This window comes from Stenella coeruleoalba, assembly GCF_951394435.1.
Source record: "Stenella coeruleoalba genome assembly, chromosome: 9".
Taxonomy (NCBI): domain Eukaryota; kingdom Metazoa; phylum Chordata; class Mammalia; order Artiodactyla; family Delphinidae; genus Stenella; species Stenella coeruleoalba.
The window spans coordinates 8,874,059-8,892,208 of NC_137155.1; the positions used below are offsets into that span (position 1 = coordinate 8,874,059).

The 18,150-nt window shown below is 54.9% G+C and overlaps 1 protein-coding gene across 9 annotated transcripts in view; it reads right to left on the bottom strand.

Moving 5' to 3' along the window:
• Window positions 1-564: 564 nt before the first annotated feature.
• The window catches only part of CCM2 (CCM2 scaffold protein), a 58,977-nt gene continuing 41,391 nt past the window's right edge, over window positions 565-18,150 (bottom strand). For all 9 annotated transcript variants that reach the window (XM_079931501.1, XM_079931497.1, XM_079931495.1 and 6 more), the window contains 8 exons: window positions 11,392-11,475; window positions 10,544-10,727; window positions 6,990-7,126; window positions 5,953-6,088; window positions 3,255-3,312; window positions 2,770-2,908; window positions 1,933-2,071; window positions 565-982 (listed from right to left, as the gene is read on the bottom strand). In XM_079931501.1, coding sequence (XP_079787627.1) covers window positions 702-982; window positions 1,933-2,071; window positions 2,770-2,908; window positions 3,255-3,312; window positions 5,953-6,088; window positions 6,990-7,126; window positions 10,544-10,727; window positions 11,392-11,475 — 1,158 coding nt within the window. In that variant the 3' untranslated portion in view covers window positions 565-701. The remainder of the gene's footprint in view (window positions 983-1,932; window positions 2,072-2,769; window positions 2,909-3,254; window positions 3,313-5,952; window positions 6,089-6,989; window positions 7,127-10,543; window positions 10,728-11,391; window positions 11,476-18,150) is intronic.

Below are 18,150 nucleotides of genomic sequence, written 5' to 3' on the forward strand. Positions count from 1 at the left end.
GCCCAGGGGGGAACAAGGCAAAGGGCCTTGAAGGGGCAGGCACAGTGCCCCCACTGGCCTTCCTGACGACCGGCGACCCTGGGCTCCAAGACGACGCACTCTCAGGGTGGGGACGGCGCTTCCAGCGAAGCGGTGGTGTGCAGGTCTGCTATGGAGACCACTATGACTGTGGATGAGAGCCGGGGACTGGGGCTTGGGGGAGGGAGGAGGACAGCCAGCGCCCCTCAGACAGCCCAGTGCCCAGGTCCCGCCAGCAGGGGCCTGATGTTCACGTCCACATGTGCTTAGGACACCTGCTCTCTGCCCTGTGTCCACAACCCCAAATCGAGCCCTCCCTTTAGGCAGCGGGCATGAGCGCCCAGCCCGCTGTGCCCAGCCTGGGCATGCGGGTCTGAGACAGAGGCCAGAGCGCACACCCCGGCTCCTACCCCACTGGAGCAGGAACACGCTAGCAAGCAGAGATAAATTATTCACATTGCGGTAAACTTCTTTTAAGGTCTCTGAGAGTTTCAATAGAAACGTCATGTGCAAAATGACAGCTGTCCGGGGTCTGGCTGACAAGACCCCCTCCCGAGGCAGGGTGGCATGCAGGGGGGCGCAGTGCGGCCTTCCGCCCCAGCACCAGGGTGCCTCCTTCACAGTAGAGCCACCTGCGCCCGGGGCCCCACGCGGGGAGGGCGGCTGGCGGGGTCCCGGCGCCATCAGGCCGAGTCCTGGTCCATGCTGCAGCCCAGCGCCTCGATGTCGTTGCTGATGTCCGAGATCATGCGGTCCCACTCGTCCCCCTCCGAGGGCGCGGACTGGTCGTCAGAGCTGCCCGCGGCCCTGTTCCCGTTGGAGGTGGAGGTGGAGGTGGAGCTCATGGCCCGTCGGTACCTGCCGAAGCTGTCGGTGATGATCCCGCGGCCATCCTTCACCCCGATGGTCTCCAGAAAGTTCTCGAAGTGCTGGCTGTCCTTCTCGGGGATGAAGGGCCGCAGACCTGCACACACATGGCACACCTGACCCTGCGGCTCCCGCACAAAAGCCCACAGCCCGGGGGGGCCACCCCACCACCCGCCTGCGTCTGGCCCTGCCCTGCCTCTGCAGCGGGGCAGGCGTGGGCCGGGAGCCACACCCTCGCGTCACTCCCCTCAGTCCTCACAGAAGCCCCACTGCACAGGTTTCCAGACGGAGGAGAGGAGAGGAGAGAGCGGAGGGGAGGGGAGGCTGACGCAGGGCTCCGAGCACTGGGCCCCGCCGCCCAGCTGTGCTCCCGGCGCCCGGCTGACCACCCACTTCCTGGACAGAGACCCCCTCCTATGTGAGGACAGTACGAACAGGGGCTGTGGACCCCAGCGTCGGGTGGCGACTGACTCCAGGGGGCAGTGGGGTCAGCAAGAGCTCGGACTGGATGCAGCAGGTCCACCTCCAGCCCTTCACCCCCATGAGCAGTGCGCCCTCATCGGACCGTTGGGGGCAGAGCCCAGGACCCAGGAGCCTCCACCAGCCACCGTCAACCAGCCGTGTTCTCCGGGGTCAGCATGGGGAAAGCAGAGGCGCTACCGGCCTCGCAAGCCTGGGCAACCGTCCAGGGCCCTGTCCGTGGCAGGCCCTGAGCACCCGCCCGCCGTGCTGACTCCGCGTGCTAAGCTCTCGGGCCTCGGCTAAGGCTGCCCTTCACCGGGAATGGCGTCTTCACTCCCCCGCCCAGCAAGCACCTGCCCCGCCTCCCAAACCTGCACAAGCGCCACCTCCTTGCAGAGCCTCCCCCGGCCCTCGCCAGGCAGCGCGGCGCCCACCTCATCCTCAGTCTGGCTCCCGTGGGGCCCCTCCCGCTTCCCCGGGGGAAGGTCCCCACCCGTCACTGGGACAGGCCCCTCCCAGCCGCATCACTCAGGCCTCGCTGGCTGGCCCCATTCCTAATGGCGCCCCTGTCCGTCGCGCGCTCACCAAGCAGCAGGAACTTGCGGCTGTCCCCGTAGAGCTGCCGCAGGTTGATGCAGAACTCGTGCACCGAGGCTCCGTCGCGGTACTCATGCAGCAGCGCTGCGAACTGCTGGATCTCCTGCGACGACAGCTTGGTGCGCAGCTGCCGAGAGAGCCGGGCCCGGGGCGGGGTGGTGACCGGCGCTGCCGCCCCCCTGCCCACACCCCACGTGACCCCAGAGGGCCTGCAGCTCCACGGCTCCGGCCGGCAGGGGAGAGAGGAGCCCGCACCGTCCGCCCTAAGCTGCAGGCGTGGCTGACCAGGCTGCCCGCAAGCAGGCAGAGGGCGCGTCTGCACACCACTGCCGGGGGGCAGCGACCAGCGCCCTGGAGCCCACAGTGATGCTCAGCCAGCTGACCGAGTTTCTAATGAGAACGTCACGTGAGGTCGGGGGATGGGGGTAAAAGAATCTGCTGAGTGATGACAAGGCCCATCTGGCCCTTCCAGGGAGTGACCCGGTCCTCCGCTACCGTCCACCACCAGAGACCCAGGGACAGGCCTGTGGTCCAGCCCCGGAGGCCAGAGCAGCCCCCATGCTCAGGCCTTGGCCAACTCACGCCCTCCCCAAAGACTGACCTGGTGGGAAAGGCAGTGAGGCCCAGTTGCAAGCAAGGCGCCCACGCTCACCCCCAGCCCCACCCACAGAGAAGCACGCCTTCACCCTCCCCTCCCCGGCCCTGCCCCACCCCCGCAAGGAGATTCTAACCCCAAGGCGCCGCCGGCCCCAGCACAGGCCTGCTAGAGCACGTGGGCTCTCTGGGGCCGGGGTCTCGTGACGGCGGCGGCAGCGGGCAGCGTACCGTGAGCATGTAGTCCTGCAGCAGCTCGGCGGCCGTGGCGCTCAGCTCGCTCTCACTGACCGTCTTGGCGTGGGGCGCCGTCTGCGTGCAGAAGGACAAGGGCGACACGCCGCCTGCATGCGCACACTCGGGGAAGGAGCTGCAAGGACGCGAGCCGAGCCGTGGGTGGGCGGCCCCCCAGCCCTGCCCCGTGCCTGCACCCTCGACCCCCCATGGGGGCCCAGTTAGGGCCAGGGTCTGAGAGGAGGAGGCGGCCTGTCATGGAGGGAAGGGCTTGGGCCGGACAGAGAAAGACACGTGCAGGGAAGGACCCAGAAGGGGCCCTCAGCCTAGCAGGGTCTCAGTGGAGTGATGATGTCACTGGTGTGACCCTGGGGAGCCCACTCACTGGAAGGCTCCTGAAGGGGGCGGGGGTGGGGGAGGGATACCGACGAGGAGGGTGGAGCCAGGCAGCCATGCTGGCACCACCAGGGCGGGGTACTCACAAAGTGCTGGCTTCCGTCTCGTAGGACTCCTTCATGTCCACCTTTGTGGAAGAGTCGTCTGTGCAGAAAGTGCAGAACACAGAAGCTTCTGGTTATGTGAGGGAGGGGGCACTGAGTCCAGTGTCCGAGCTCTAAGCAGGAGATGCAGAGCCCTGGCGGTGGGGAGCCTGCAGGCCTGCATGGGCAGAGCCGGCCAGGCCCCTGGGGTGCACCCCTCGGGCTGCACCCGTGCCTGCTCCTCCTGGGGGTCTTGTGAGATGCACCATCTGCTGCAGGGCTGGGCAGGAGGCGGGACAATGCTCTGGTCCTCGGAGGATGTGGCACATGGCAGGGCTGGAGAGGGCTCCCAATGGCCAGGACAAGAGAAGCACCACTGGTAGATGTGGTACCACGCCCGGCAGCGTCCTAGGGGCTGTGCTACTTTGTCTTCTCTGATCCCAGCAGGCATCACCACTGCTCCAACTTTTAGATGAGCAACTGAACCAGAGAGGTTATGCAACTTGCCCCATGCCACACAGCTGGTGAGGGCAGAAGCCACGATCAGAGCTGGCAGGTCTGAGCCCCAGCCTGGACCCAGCCAGGCTCCACACGTGGACGGCTGCTCCCCAAGGACAGACACGGGGCCTCAGGGTGCCTGAGACCCTCAGACCAGCAAAGGACCTGGTACACAGCAGCTACTTGGGCAACACCAAAGAGATGACCTAAGGTCCGTGTGACACAGACGAGAAGGGACGCCGAGGCACCATCACACCCAGCAAGCGAAGCTTTAAGAGAAAAGGGATCAGAAAACATGGGAGTGGGGAGGGGACAGGGAGAGAAAGAGGACGTTTCTGGCAGTAGGAGGGGAGTGTGCAGTGAGCACAATAATGGCCCCAAGATGCCCCCGTCCAAACCCCAGGTGCACATGCCAGGTGACGTGGCAACGGGGCTGGAGGTTGCTGGGCAGCTGACCCTGAGACAGGAAGACGCCCTGGGCTATCTGAGGGGGCTCGACGTGTGCCCTGGGCCCTCTGGTGTGGACGGGGAGGGGCCGGACGGAGCCGCAACAACAGGAGGTCAGAGATGCCACCATGGCTGTGACCGCGGAGGGAGGAAGGCCGCGGGAAGCTGGAAAAGGCAGGAAGCAGCTTCTCCCCGGAGTCTCAGGAGGAAGGCCGCTGGCCCGCACCCTGATTTGAGCCAGTGAGGCCCACGGTGGACTCGAACCTACAGAACCGTGAGAGACCAGTAAGCCTGTGTGGCTGAAGCTGCTCAGTCATGGTGACCTGTCACAGCAGCAGGAGAGAACTGACCCGGCAAGGAAGGCCTGAGGCAGAAACCAGCAGAGGACGCGTGTCTGAGAGTGTGTGCGCATGGGGAGCGCGTATGCTGTGCACGCTCGTGTGCGTGAAGTGTCTGTGAGGATGTGAGCGTGTGTGCTGTGTGGAGTGTGTGCACGCGTGTGACGTGACGTACGTACGTGTGCTGTGTGTGTGATGTATGCGATGGGTGCATGGGCACACATGGTGTGAGTGCGGGTGTGCCTGGACCCCAGAGGGAGACCTGAGGGCTGGGGGACAAAGGACACCCACGCAGAGAGGAGGCCGGCAGGAAGGAAGCCCACGCGGGCAGGCTGAACATCCTGTGTTTACTTCGTGAAAACTCATTTAATGGTATAATTACGATCTGTGTACTTTTTAGTAAAAAAGCTTATTCAAAAAAAAACCACTACTGGAAATCTCAATGCTGAATGTTTAAATAGAGCTCAATAAACCACCTGCTACCCACTGCGGAAGCCGCGGGCCTCTGGGCCTCAACCTCCCCACCTGCCCGTGAGGACAGGCTGCCGGCCTCGCCGGGCTGTCTCTGCAGTGCTGGGGCGGCTCCAGCATGAACGGCGAGACAAGGAGAAGGTGAGAGAGCCAGCCCTTCCTCAGAAAGCGCCCTCAGCTTCGTCAGCACGCAAAGGGTTCTGCGCTGTTCGTGGAGACACGTGAGCCGCCGGGGGCGCGCAGGGCTGGACTCTCCACAGGAAGACCAGAGGCTGCCTGCCACGGAGGCTACCGCTGCGCTGCCTCTGATACCTTTCTCTCTGTTCACCTGACTGACAGAAGCCACGGGTCCTCGGTATACTAAGCATTTGAAAAGTGGATGCTCTTGGTGTTTAGAAGACTGAGCTCAAGTGGGCTCCCACGCAAATGACGCATCTTGTGCGTGCTCACAGATTCCGGAAAACGCTCCCCAGGTGCCCACACGGAGGAAGCGGCTCTGAGCGCTGGTCCGGCTACACCGCCTTCGGGCCCCTTGCTCTTCCTGCCACTGCCCCCCACCCAGCCCCGGGCAGGCCTCGTCTTGGAAGGGGCCCCATACCCACTCTCAGCCCCAGCGCTGGGAGCCCCGCCCGGCCCTGGGTTCTAAGTTTGGTAAAGTGACTTTGGCCAGGCGTGGTTCCAGAAAAAGTGTTCCTGGCCCCCAAAGTTACGCAGGAAGCCACCAGGTGGCCTAAAGCAGGGAGCGGGGGGAACACGTGTGCCTTGATTAAACTTGCAGATTAACACGAACAGTGAAGTCTGGGAACAAAGGGCGTCGGCTCAAACCCCCCGGAACGGCGGCCACAGGGCCACCGCACAACAAGGCTGCCCAGGTGTTGTCCTGGGAAGAGCTCGCGGCAGAGTGAGCCCCGGTGGGAAGGGGCGGCGGGGCCCTCCTGCTCACGTACCACTGTGAAGGGACAGGTGGTGGGTGGGTGTCGAGGCCCCGTCAAATATGGCTCTGTCCAGGAAGTCGATGGTGGACTCCGTGTACACGATCTGGAAGACCTGGCCGAGCAGGGAGCACAGCTCTTCTGCGGCGACCTGCCAACGGAGGACAATGCGGAGGCTTCCTGGGCCGCTTCCGGCGTTCGACACCTCAGATGCAGAACAAACACCTGCACCGAGGGCCTGACGCCTCCCACTGCCCAACGGCGCCGCAAGGACACCAGCCCACACCCAGGAAGCTGGCTGGACCCGCAAGTGCGTCAGCTGCCGGCCCTCCTCCTCCACTGCCCTTCCAGCCAGCACCGTTTCCCCACTCCTGTCCCAGCCATGGGAAAGGGGCAGGGAGGGAACAGCACCCGTGCCAGGTCACACGGACGGCACTCCTGACACCGCACAAGTGTTTCACGCGTGTGCCGTTAACGCAGCGTCCCATCTGGGGCGGCTCTGCCCCTGGGACACGGGACAGTGTCTGCAGGAGCTTCCAGTGGGGACAGGCCAGTGAGGCGGCCCCATGAGGAAGAACTTCCCAGCTGGCAGGTGGGCAGGGCTGGTGAGGAGGGACGCTGATCAGAGGCCACCTAAGGTGGGGCGGCCCTGCTTTGGGCTCACAAATGTGAAAGCTTAACAGAAGGGTATCAGGGGGCTCCCCGAGGCTGGTGGCTCTTGGGTGGCCAAGGTGGGGCTCCAAGCCCCAACTCCCCACTCCCAAGCATCTTCCCCAAGGGCACAGCTTGGGGTACAGACCACGGCCCCCGTCAGCATGGAGGAAGGGGGCGGTGAGGCCCACCAAGAGAAGAACAAACCAGCAGACTGGGAGCCAGTGGGACCTGGGGTGGGACCTGGGTCAGGTGGTACGCGGGGCTGGATCAGGATATAGGCGGGGCTGGCTCTGGTGTGGGTGGAGCCTGGGCAAGCTGTAGGTGGGGCTGGGTCAGGATATGGGGGGGATGGGCAGGCCATGGGCAGGGCCTGGGTACCAGCTGCCAACCCTGCTCACCTTGCTCTCCACGGCCAGGATCACCAGGCAGCATGCCTCCACAGGCCCCACTCCACTCTCTGACAGGGAGCCTGCGGTGAGGCCTCTGGAACTTTCTGCACACAAACTCTGGCTGGGGGAGATGCCGGGGTCCTGGGCTGGAAAGTCAGCACCGTGGCAGGTTAGGGCAGGTGTGGGAGCTCAACAGCAGGCTCTGGGCAGCCCCTACCTGACTCAGGTGGGAACAGGCCGAGCCAGGCACACCCCCATCGTCACCTTCCCTTCACAAGAGCACCCTCCCATCCTCACTCCCGTGCCACTGCCCACTCAAAGCCATCACCTTACATGACCTTCCAGCATCTTTGCCAAAGACAGTGTGAATATCTTAGGCTGAGATATGAAACTGCTAATATTCAGCTGCTTTTGATCTACACAAAAGAAAGCATTCACAGGGTTCTAGTGACAAGGTTAATACACAATCCTGACAAGAGATGGGGAAACGAGGCACAGGGGGCAGAGCGCCAGGCCCGAGGGTGCGTGAGGGGCAGAAGCCAGGTAGGGATCTAGACGTGAGAGCCCCCGCCTGTGTTCCTAACACTACACACCGCCTCCTCACACATAAGGTCTTGTGGGACGCGAGGGGGAATTCCTGAAGTGGGAAGGGGGGCCTGGGGCCCAGGGAAGCTTCTACAGGAACAGGGCTCCAGGCCTGTCTGAGCGGATGCTCAGACACACCTGGGAGCAGGAAGTGGAGGTGAAGGCTTGAGCTCCCCTGATGCCGGGGTAGCTCAGCGCAAGCCCACCCAGGAGGGAGACCACCCGAAGCTCAGACACAACTGAGAGACGGGAACCCAACCAGGAACAGCCATGCTGGGGGTGGATGGGCCTGCAAAGACCAGGGCTCTGAGGGGCAGGGCTGGCCGCACCCTGTGTGGAGGCTGACCCATGAATCCCACGGTTAGACCCCGGACTGCACCGTCCCACAAACCCACGGGCCACAGGTGCTGAGCGCTACCCGAAGTGGAAACTACCCACAAGGTCTCAGGACAAAAAAGACTGCGTGAGCGCTCACTAGCGACTGTTACCCTGACCTCGCTGACATGATGTCTGGACATAAAGAGCTAAATGAAATACGTTAGTAATGTTGATTTCACTTGTTCCGTTCTACTTTTTTAGAACATTTTTAGTAGCTTTGTGGCTCGCACCCGTGGCTGCTCTCAAGGAAGCGGGCATGTGGCTCCAAAGCCACGCAAAGCAAGCCCACTTCCAGTCCCCCAGCTGCATCCAGCCACAGTCCTACAGGCTGTCCCCACAGGTCCCGGTTCAGATCCACTGTCCACTCTCCTACATCCACAGAAACATCCTTTAACGAGATGCCTCCATGTCCTCGGAGCTCTGCCTGCCACACGGAACCTCCTGCAGCCAGACTTGACCCCTACCCCTGACCCCATGTTGCCCCAAATGCCAGCAGAGCCCAGGCTGAAGGAGGCACACAGACGGCCTGCGGGTAGTAGGCGCTTAGTGTTAGCTACCACTGCCGGCACCTGTGCTGAGGACGGCCACGTGCATCACTTCACACACAGCGCGCCTGACGGGCACAGGAGCCTCTGAGAGACCAGGAGGCCCCCAGTCTGGAGGCTTCCCTTCAGGGCCATCTGCTAGAATGAGGAGGCCGCTCCAGGACACGGAATTCATTCTCTTCCTTTAACCTGAAAGCTCTCAAAGTCCAGGGCCCTGGTTTTCATCTTTTGGGAAGTTTCTCCTATGGAGTCTTAGAAATAACTCGGTTACCTGTTTTCCTAGCACTCTGCTCTATGGTTAACGCTGAGAAATGTCCTGGACACAAGAAACCCAGGGGCCGGCTCCCCTCCTACCGGCCCAAACACCCGTAGGCCCGCAGCCAGAGTGCGCTCCTCATTGCTCGGTCCCTAGGGAGGCCCCAGACCTCGGGCCTCCTGCGGGGACAGTCCCCTGGCAGGGCACGGCAGCTACCACGGTGCTGGGCAGCGCTGGTGGAAGCAGTTACACAGCCAGTTCCTCAACCAGCCAGCCACCACCCACCCACCGGGTGACCATCTGCTCCCAGTTAGTCCAGCAGCAGCAGTGGAAGTAAACAGAATCCTCCTGACAGGTTTACTGTGGAGATTAAACGAGATCGTTCATGTCACATGCTTTCTACTAGTTTGAGCCACCTTCAATTGTCATTTTTGTAGATTAAAATGCAGCTTCATGTTGTTCAACCTAAAATAATGCCTGTCATTAAACGGTAGCTGCTCACTGAACACAATACGGGGAAATGAGGAACAAGCAGAGCACAGAGGGGACCTCGCTCCACAGTGCATCATGACAGAGCAGCGGTGTGTGTGCGTGTGCGTGTGAACTAGCGAGTATGAGTGAGAGTGTGTGGGACCCGTGAGTGCATGCGAGTGAGTGCGAGGATGTACGTGGGTGTTACAAGCATGTGTGGGGAGTGTGAGTGTGTGTGTGTGCTGTGTGTGACGCTGCGGAGGGGACGCTGAGCCACAGCCACACAGAGGAGAGGGGCTGTAGGAATCCCGGCAGCCACCTGCACAAACCGCTCCAGTTACCTGTGCACACGGACCTGCAGCATCCCCACCGGGTTCACGGGCCCTTGCACGGGAACCTCCTTGAAGCTCGAGGAGTCAGTAATGAAAAAGCTCACCAGGGCCCTGGCTTTTAAAAAGCCCTTGGATCCCCGTGAACTAACGACCTCAAGCAGAAATACAACTCTGCGCTGCCGGAAGCACAGCGTGTGACCCAGGCCGGTCCAGTGGGCCACCCTCACGCCCCACCACCGGCCCTTTGGAAATGAGCAGCTCCGGGGCTCAACCCAGCCGCCGCCAGTGCCTAAAGGAGCCCAGGACGGCGTCCGTGCTGCAGCGACAACCTGAGAACTGCCCGCCGGGAAGGGCACGGCATGTGTGATACTGTGATTTCTCTCCTCATTTCTCGGGGACTTAGGCCGGGGCTCTGGACCTGCCGGGCAGCCTGTCCGGCAGTGCCAAGTAAGGCGGCGCTGCACCCTCATCGCCAGGTGAGAGGAGTGGGCTGGGCGAGGGGAGCAGACGGCTGGTTTAAGGTTCTCTCTGATTCTCCTACACGGACACACTGAGAACGTCTCGCAGACAGCTCCTTGCTGGTCTGGTCTCATCTTTGCTCCCCCCGCTTTGGGAAGACTGCCTGGCCAAAGGCAGGGCCCGAATGTTGGCTGGGCTGAGCTGAGGCCCACCCTCACCCTGTGGGGCCACCTGCGCCCAGGGCTCTACCAGGCCTGGGTGTCAGAGGCCACGTCAGCAACCCGGACGGGGGCCGCGCTGAGTGACAGTGGCTCAGCACTGTCAGCACTGAGCTCAGCACCTGTTCCTCACAGCCTCCTGGGTCACTGCCCTTCTCTGGACAGAGGGCTTCTCTCAGGCACAGCGGGCAGCAGTGGCTGACCCAGCGCTGTAGAAACTGTCTCCAGAGCTCCGTGAAATCCACGGACTCACTCCTCAGGACAGAGGTGTGGTCGGCACCTGCCAAGACCCTCCTGACCCCACTCCCCAGGTCCATACCTGTCTTTAGGACCACCAGGTGTGAGGCGTCATCCCGCACGTAGGACACGGCAGCGATGTCATGGATGGGGACCCTGAGGATGGTGTCCTCCCCGTCCCTCCAGGCCAGCTTGACGTTGTAGGCAGACAGGCTGATCACAGCGTCATGCTCCTGGGTCAGGTGTCCGGGGAGCTGGTGGGCTCTCTGGAAGGAACCACACGGCATCAGAAACACAGGGCCCGGCCACGGGCTCCCCCGGGACCCCGCACCGTGTGTGGCGCACGCAGCCCACACAGCCAGCGCTGACTCATGAGCAGAGTGCAGCCATGTTCGCCCCAGGGCACTGCTGTGTTCAAACCACGTGGGGGGTCCTTCTGGAACCGCCCTTAGACTCAGACCTGTGGCATGTGGTTTGGATATCTCGAAAACGTGAATTGTGAAACAGCCCAGAACCACCAGGAGCAAGTCTGGAGAATAAAGTTCATGTTCAGACTGAGGAACAGTCTTGATAGCCAAGGGCCAAGTGCACCCTTAACATGATGGGACTGGGTCATCCCTCACGGCCATGAAGGCCCAAGGTCAGAGGGCCAAGAGCTGGTGTCAGAGAATAAGGGTCAGAGCTTGGGGTTAGGAGGTGGAGCAAATTGAGGGTCAGAGGTCAGGGCTGGGAGGTGGAGCAAATTGAGGGTCAGAGGTCAGGGCTGGGAGGTGGGGCAGGCTGAGGCTCAGAAGTCAGGGCTGGGAGGTGGAGCGGGCTGAGGGTCAGAGGTCAGGGCTGGGAGGTGGAGCGGGCGGAGGGTCAGAGGTCAGGGCTGGGAGGTGGAGCAGGTTGAGGGTTAGGAGGACAGAGTCAGGCAGATGGGGTTACCTTTGCATTGTCTATGTAATGCAGGATTTCAGTCCTACTGGAGGGATTCAGGTATCCTGGGATGGATGTTAACTGACCTAAGTACTGAGAGAAGGTGGAGAGAGAACGTGCCATGAGAAGGGGAAGATGAGCCAACACCACCACGCGCCAGCAGAGCACTGCGAGAGCCTCGCGCATCCCCACCACCAGGCCCCCTGGCCGCCGCCCCGGCTCGCGGTGGGGGCCTCCTCAAGGCGGCGTGCTCCAAGTTTTTAGCAAAATCTCTACCGGCTGAGGAGAACACTCCCACACTTCCCACCAGACTGCATCAATGTTGTCATCAAAGTCCTGTAAAGGACACCTCAAAATTAGTTTGGTGGACTCTGGATTCGAAAAGGACAGACAAGGGACTTCCCTGGCAGGCCAGTGGTTAAGACTCCAGGCTTCCACTGCAGGGGGCCCTGGTTCAATCTCTGATAGGGGAACTAAGATCCCACAAGGCGCATGGTGTGACCAAAAGATAAAAATAAAAATGAAAAATAAATAAAAGGACAGACAAGGATGCTTGTGTTTCCGGGTCATGGTCGGAAACTGAAAACAACGGTTCTGCACAACCTGCTAAAAGTAAACGTGTTAAGTCACGAAGGGCCAGGCAGCTGAGTGATGAGCGCAGAGAAATGAAGTGACACGAGGCCATGAAGCACCTGGCTAACCAACCTCAATGAAAAGGGCCCCGAGTGTGGGGCAGCCGCAGTGCTGCGTCAGCTGTGTTCACGTCACATCTCCACCAATTAACACAGTTTTTAAATGTGATTTAATGGGTTACTGATTTCTCTTACAGCCAACATTTCTCATCCTCTCACTAACTCGAATGTTTAAGGTTGCTGTTAACGGGGTGACAACAGACTTCCTGTCTCCAGTTCGACGTCATCACTCCTGTCCTCACAAGAAAAGAGCTGAACAAACTGAAAAATCAACATGTCTTCTCAGATCCATTAGAGGACAAGGTCACAGGGCAAACTGCTGCCCCCAAAACTGGAGAGAGCAACGGGGGACAGAGAATCACAGCCCCCAGGGAGAAGCCACAGGAGCCGGCCTGGGAGGCGCACTGGAAGGCGACTGACCAAGGGCTGGACATGGGCACGGACAAGCTTGAGACAAAACTCTGGGGGCCAGGCAGGAAGGCCTCTTTACCTCAGCTCCTTTTACCTGAATCACCATACCCAGCTTTCAACAAAAAATTATAAGGCATGGTAATAGGCAAAGAACACTGAACACACAGGGCAAGCATCAGAACCAGACTCAGATACGGCAGAGATTTTGGAATTATCCGACCAGGAATTTAAAACAACTACGATTAACATGCTAAGGGCTCTAATAAAGTGAACATGATGCAAGAACTGATCGGTGATGTCCGCAAAGAGATGGATATTCTAAGGAAAAGAATCAATGGGAAATGTTAAAACCCAAAAACATTACAGCAGAAATGAAGACTGCTTTTGATTCGTTCACCAGTAGATGGACACAGCTTGGAGATATGTCAGTAAAAACTCCCCAAACTGAAAAGGAAATAGAAAAAAGAAAAGAAGGGAAAAAACAAACGAAAAAAAAGGAACAGAATATCCAACAATAGAAAATTACGAAAGGTGTACCAAATGTGTGGTGGGACTACCAGGAAAAGAAGGGGAGAAAGAAACCCAAGAAACACTTGAAGCAATAATGGCTAAGAACTTCCTCAACGTCAGACACCAAACCACAGACCCAGGAAGCTAGAGGACATCAAGCAGGATAAACAGCAAAACAAAACCAAAAACTACACCTAGACAAATCCTACTCAAATTGCAAAAAAATCAAAGACCAAGAGAAAACCCTGAAGTAAGCAACAGGAAAACACCAAATGGCACCTTACCTACAGAGAAGCCGGGGTGATGACGATATCAAACTTCTCTTCAGAAACCACGCAAGTACGAGAAGAGTGAAACACTCAGTGCTCAAAGAAAAACCCACCAACCTACAATGCTGCATCTGGTGGAACTGTCCTTCAAAAGTGAAGGAGAAATAAAGTCTTTCTCAGGCAAACAAAAATGGGGAGACTTCATGATTACCAGGCAGGAAATGTTAAGAGAATTTATTCAGAGAGAAGGAAAACGATTTGGTCAGAAATTGATCTACATCAAGGAAAAAACATGAGAGAAGAAATAAATGAAAGTAAAATAATACCTTCTACTTTACTTATTGTAATTGATCTAACAGGTAACAGTCTGTTCAAAAGAAAAGTAGCAAGATGTACTGGGTAATTAATTTGGTTATAAGGTGCATGCACTACCTGTGAAGCAATGTAGCGTTATTGGAAAACGGATTAAGATTAGTTGTAAATGTAAATTGCAAACCCTAGGGCAACCACTAAAAATATTCATAAAGAAGTATAATTGAGGGCCACAGGGTTCAAGATGGTGGAGTAGAAGGACATGCGCTCACTCCCTCTTGTGAGAGCACCGGAATCACAACTAACTGCTGAAAAATCATCGACAGGAAGACACTGGAACTCACCAAACAAGATACTCCACATCCAAAGACAAAGGAGAAGCTGCAATGAGATGGTAGGAGGGGCGCAATCACAATAAAATCAAATCCCATAACCGCTGGGTGGGTGACTCACAAACTGGAGAACACTTATGCCACAGAAGACCACCCACTGGAGTGAAGGTTCTGAGCTCCACGTCAGGCTTCCCAACCTGGGGATCCAGCAATGGGAGGTGGAATTCCCAGAGAATCAGACTTTGAAGGCTAGCGGAATTTGATTGCAGGACTTCGACAGGACTGGGGGAAACAGAGACTCCACTCTTGGAGGGCACACACAAAGTAGTGTGTGCACTGGGACCCAAGGGAAGGAGGAGTGACCCCATAGGAGACTGAAGCAGACCTACCTGCCAGTGTTGGAGGGTCTCCTGCAGAGGCAGGGGGTAGCTGTGGCTCACTGCAGGGACAAGGACACTGGCAGCAGAAGTTCTGGGAAGTGCTCCTTGGCATGAGCCCTCCCAGAGTCTGCCATTAGCCCCACCAAAGAGTCTGTAGGCACCAGTGCTGGGTCACCTCAGGACAAACAACCAACAGGGAGGGAACTCAGACCCGCCTATCAGCAGACAAGTGGATTAAAGTTTTACTGAGCTCTGCCCACCAGAGCAACACCCAGCTCTACCCATCACCAGTCCCTCCCATCAGGAAACTTCCACAAGCCTCTTAGATAGCCTCATCCACCAGAAGGCAGACAGCAGAAGCAAGAAGAACTACAATCCTGCAGCCTGTGGAACGAAAACCACATTCACAGAAAGATAGACAAAATGAAAAGGGAGAGGGCTACATACCAGACGAAGGAACAAGATAAAACCCCATAAAAACAACTAAATGAAGTGGAGACAGGCAACCTTCCAGAAAAAGAATTCAGAATAATGATAGTGAAGATGATCCAGGACCTCAGAAAAAGAATGGAGGCAAAGATCGAGAAGATGCAAGAAATGTTTAACAAAGACCTAGAAGAATTAAAGAACAAACAAACAGATATGAAGAACACAATAACTGAAATGAAAAATACACTAGAAGGAATCAATAGCAGAATAACTGAGGCGGAAGAACAGATAAGTGACCTGGAAGACAGAATGGTGGAATTCACTGCCGTGGAACAGAATAAAGAAAAAAGAATGAAAAGAAATAAAGACAGCCTAAGAGACCTCTGGGACAACATTAAACGCACCAACATTCGCATTATAGGGTCCCAGGAGAAGGAGAGAGAGAGTAAGGACCTGAGAAAATATTTGAAGAGATTATAGTCGAAAACTTCCCTAACATGGGAAAGGAAATAGCCACCCAAGTCCAGGAAGCACAGAGAGTCCCAGGCAGGATAAACCCAAGGACAAACACGCCGAAATACATAGTAATCAAGTTGACAAAAATTAAAGACAAAGAAAAATTATTAAAAACAACAAGGGAAAAACAACAAATAACGTACAAGGGAACTCCCATAAGTTTAACAGCTGATTTCTCAGCAGAAACTCTACAAGCCAGAAGGGAGTGGCATGATATATTTAAAGTGATGAAAGGGAAGAACCTACAACCAAGATTACTCTACCCAGCAAGGATCTCATTCAGATTCAATGGAGAAATCAAAAGCTTTACAGACAAGCAAAAGCAAAGAGAATTCAGCACCAACAAACCAGCTCTACAACAAATGCTAAAGGAACTTCTCTGAGTGGGAAACACAAGAGAAGAAAAGGACCTAGAAAAATAAACCCATAACAATTAAGAAAATGGTAATAGGAACATACATATCAATAATTACCTTAAATGTGAATAGATTAAATGCTCCAACCAAAAGACACAGGCTCGCTGAATGGATACAAACACAAAACCCATATATATGCTGTCTACCAGAGACCCACTTCAGACCTAGGAATACATACAGACTGAAAGTGAGGGGATGGAAAAAGATATTCCATGCAAATGGAAATTTAAAAAAAGCTGGAGTAGCAATGCTCATATCAGATAAAATAGACTTTAAAATAAAGAATGTTACAAGAGACAAGGAAGGGGCTTCCCTGTTGGCGCAGTGGTTGGGAGTCCGCCTGCCGATGCAGGGGACGTGGGTTCGTGCACCAGTCCGGGAGAATCCCACATGCCGCGGAGCGGCGGGCCCGTGGGCCATGGCCACTGGGCCTGTGCATCTGGAGCCTGCGCTAAATCAGATAGATTTAATTGATATTTATAGGACATTCCATCGAAAAACAGCAGATTACACTTTCTTCTCAAGTGCACACGGAACATTCTCCAGGACAGATCACATCTTGGGTCACAAATCAAGCCTCAGTAAATTTAGGAAAATTGAAATCATATCAAGCATCTTTTCCGACCACAACGCTATGAGATTAGAAATCAATTACAGTGGAAAAAACGTAAAGAACACAAACACAGGGAGGCTAAACAATACATTATTAAATAACCAAGACATCACTGAAGAAATCAAAGAGGAAACCAAAAAATACCTAGAGACAAATTACAATGAAAACATGACGATCCAAAACCTACGGGATGCAGCAAAAGCGGTTCTAAGAGGGAAGTTTATAGCAATACAAGCCTCCCTCAGGAAACAAGAAAAATCTCAAACAATCTAAACTTACACCTAAAGGAACTAGAGAAAGAAGAGCAAACAAAACCCAAAGTTATTAGAAGGAAAGAAATCATAAAGATCAGGGCAGAAATAAATGAAATAGAAACAAAGAAAACAACAGCAAAGATCAATAAAACTAAAAGCTGGTTCTTTGAGAAGATAAACAAAATTGATAAACCTTTAGCCAGACTCATCAAGAAAAAGAGGGAAGGACTCAAATCAATAAAATTAGCAATGAAAACAGAAAAGTTACCATGGACACTGCAGAAATACAAAGGATCTTAAGAGACTACTACAAGCAGCTCTACACCAATAAAATGGACAGCCTGGAAGAAATGGACAAATTCTTAGAAAGGTATAACCTTCCAAGACTGAACCAGAAGAAACAGAAAGTATGAACAGACCAATCACAAGTTACGGAGTTGGAACTGTGATTAAAAATCTTCCAACAAACAGAAGTTCTGGACCAGATTGCTTCAGAGGTGAATTCTATCAAACATTTAGAGAAGAGCTAACACCCATCCTTCTCAAACTCTTCCAAAAAATTACAGAAGGAATACTCCCAAACTCATTCTACAAGGCCACCATCACCCTGATACCAAAACCAGACAAAGATACTACAAAAAAAGAAAATTACAGACCAATATCACTGATGAATACAGATGCAAAAATTCTCAAAAAAATACTAGCAAACAGAATCCAACAACACATTAAAAGCCTCATACACCATGATCTACTGAGATTTATCCCAGAGATGCAAGGATTCTTCAATATATGCAAATCAATCAATGTGATACACCATATTAACAAATTGAAGAATAAAAACCATATGATCATCTCAATAGATGCAGAAAAGCTTTTGACAAAATTCAACACCCATTTATGATAAAAACTCTCCAGAAAGTGGGCACAGAGGGAACCTACCTCAACATAATAAAGGCACATACAACAAACCCACAGCAAACATCATTCTCAATGGTGAAAAATTGAAACCATTTCCTCTAAGATCAGGGACAAGACAAGGATGTCCACTCTCGCGACTATTATTCAACATGGTTTGGAAGTCCTAGCCACAGCAATCAGAGAAAAAAAAGAAATAAAAGGCAGGAATACTAATTGGAAAAGAAGAAGGAAAACTGTCACTGTTTACAAATGCCATGATATTATACATAGATAATCCCAAAGATGCCATCAGAAAACTACTAGAGCTAATCAATGAATCTGGTAAAGCTGCAGGATACAAAATTAATGCACAGAAATCTCTTGCATTCCTATACACTAACAACGAAAGATCAGAAAGAGAAATTAAGGAAAGAATCCCATTCACCACTGCAACAAAAAGAATAAAATACCTAGGAATAAACCTACCTAAAGAGGTAAGAGACCTGTACTCGGAAAACTATAAGACACTGATGAAAGAAATCAAAGATGACACAAACAGATGGGAAGATATACCATGTTCGTGGATTGGAAGAATCAACATTGTGAAAATGACCATACTACCCAAAGCCATCTACAGATTCAATGCAATCCCTAGCAAATTACCAATGGCATGTTTTACAGAACTAGAACAAAAAATCTTAAAATTTGTGTGGAGACCAAAAGACCCCGAATAGCCA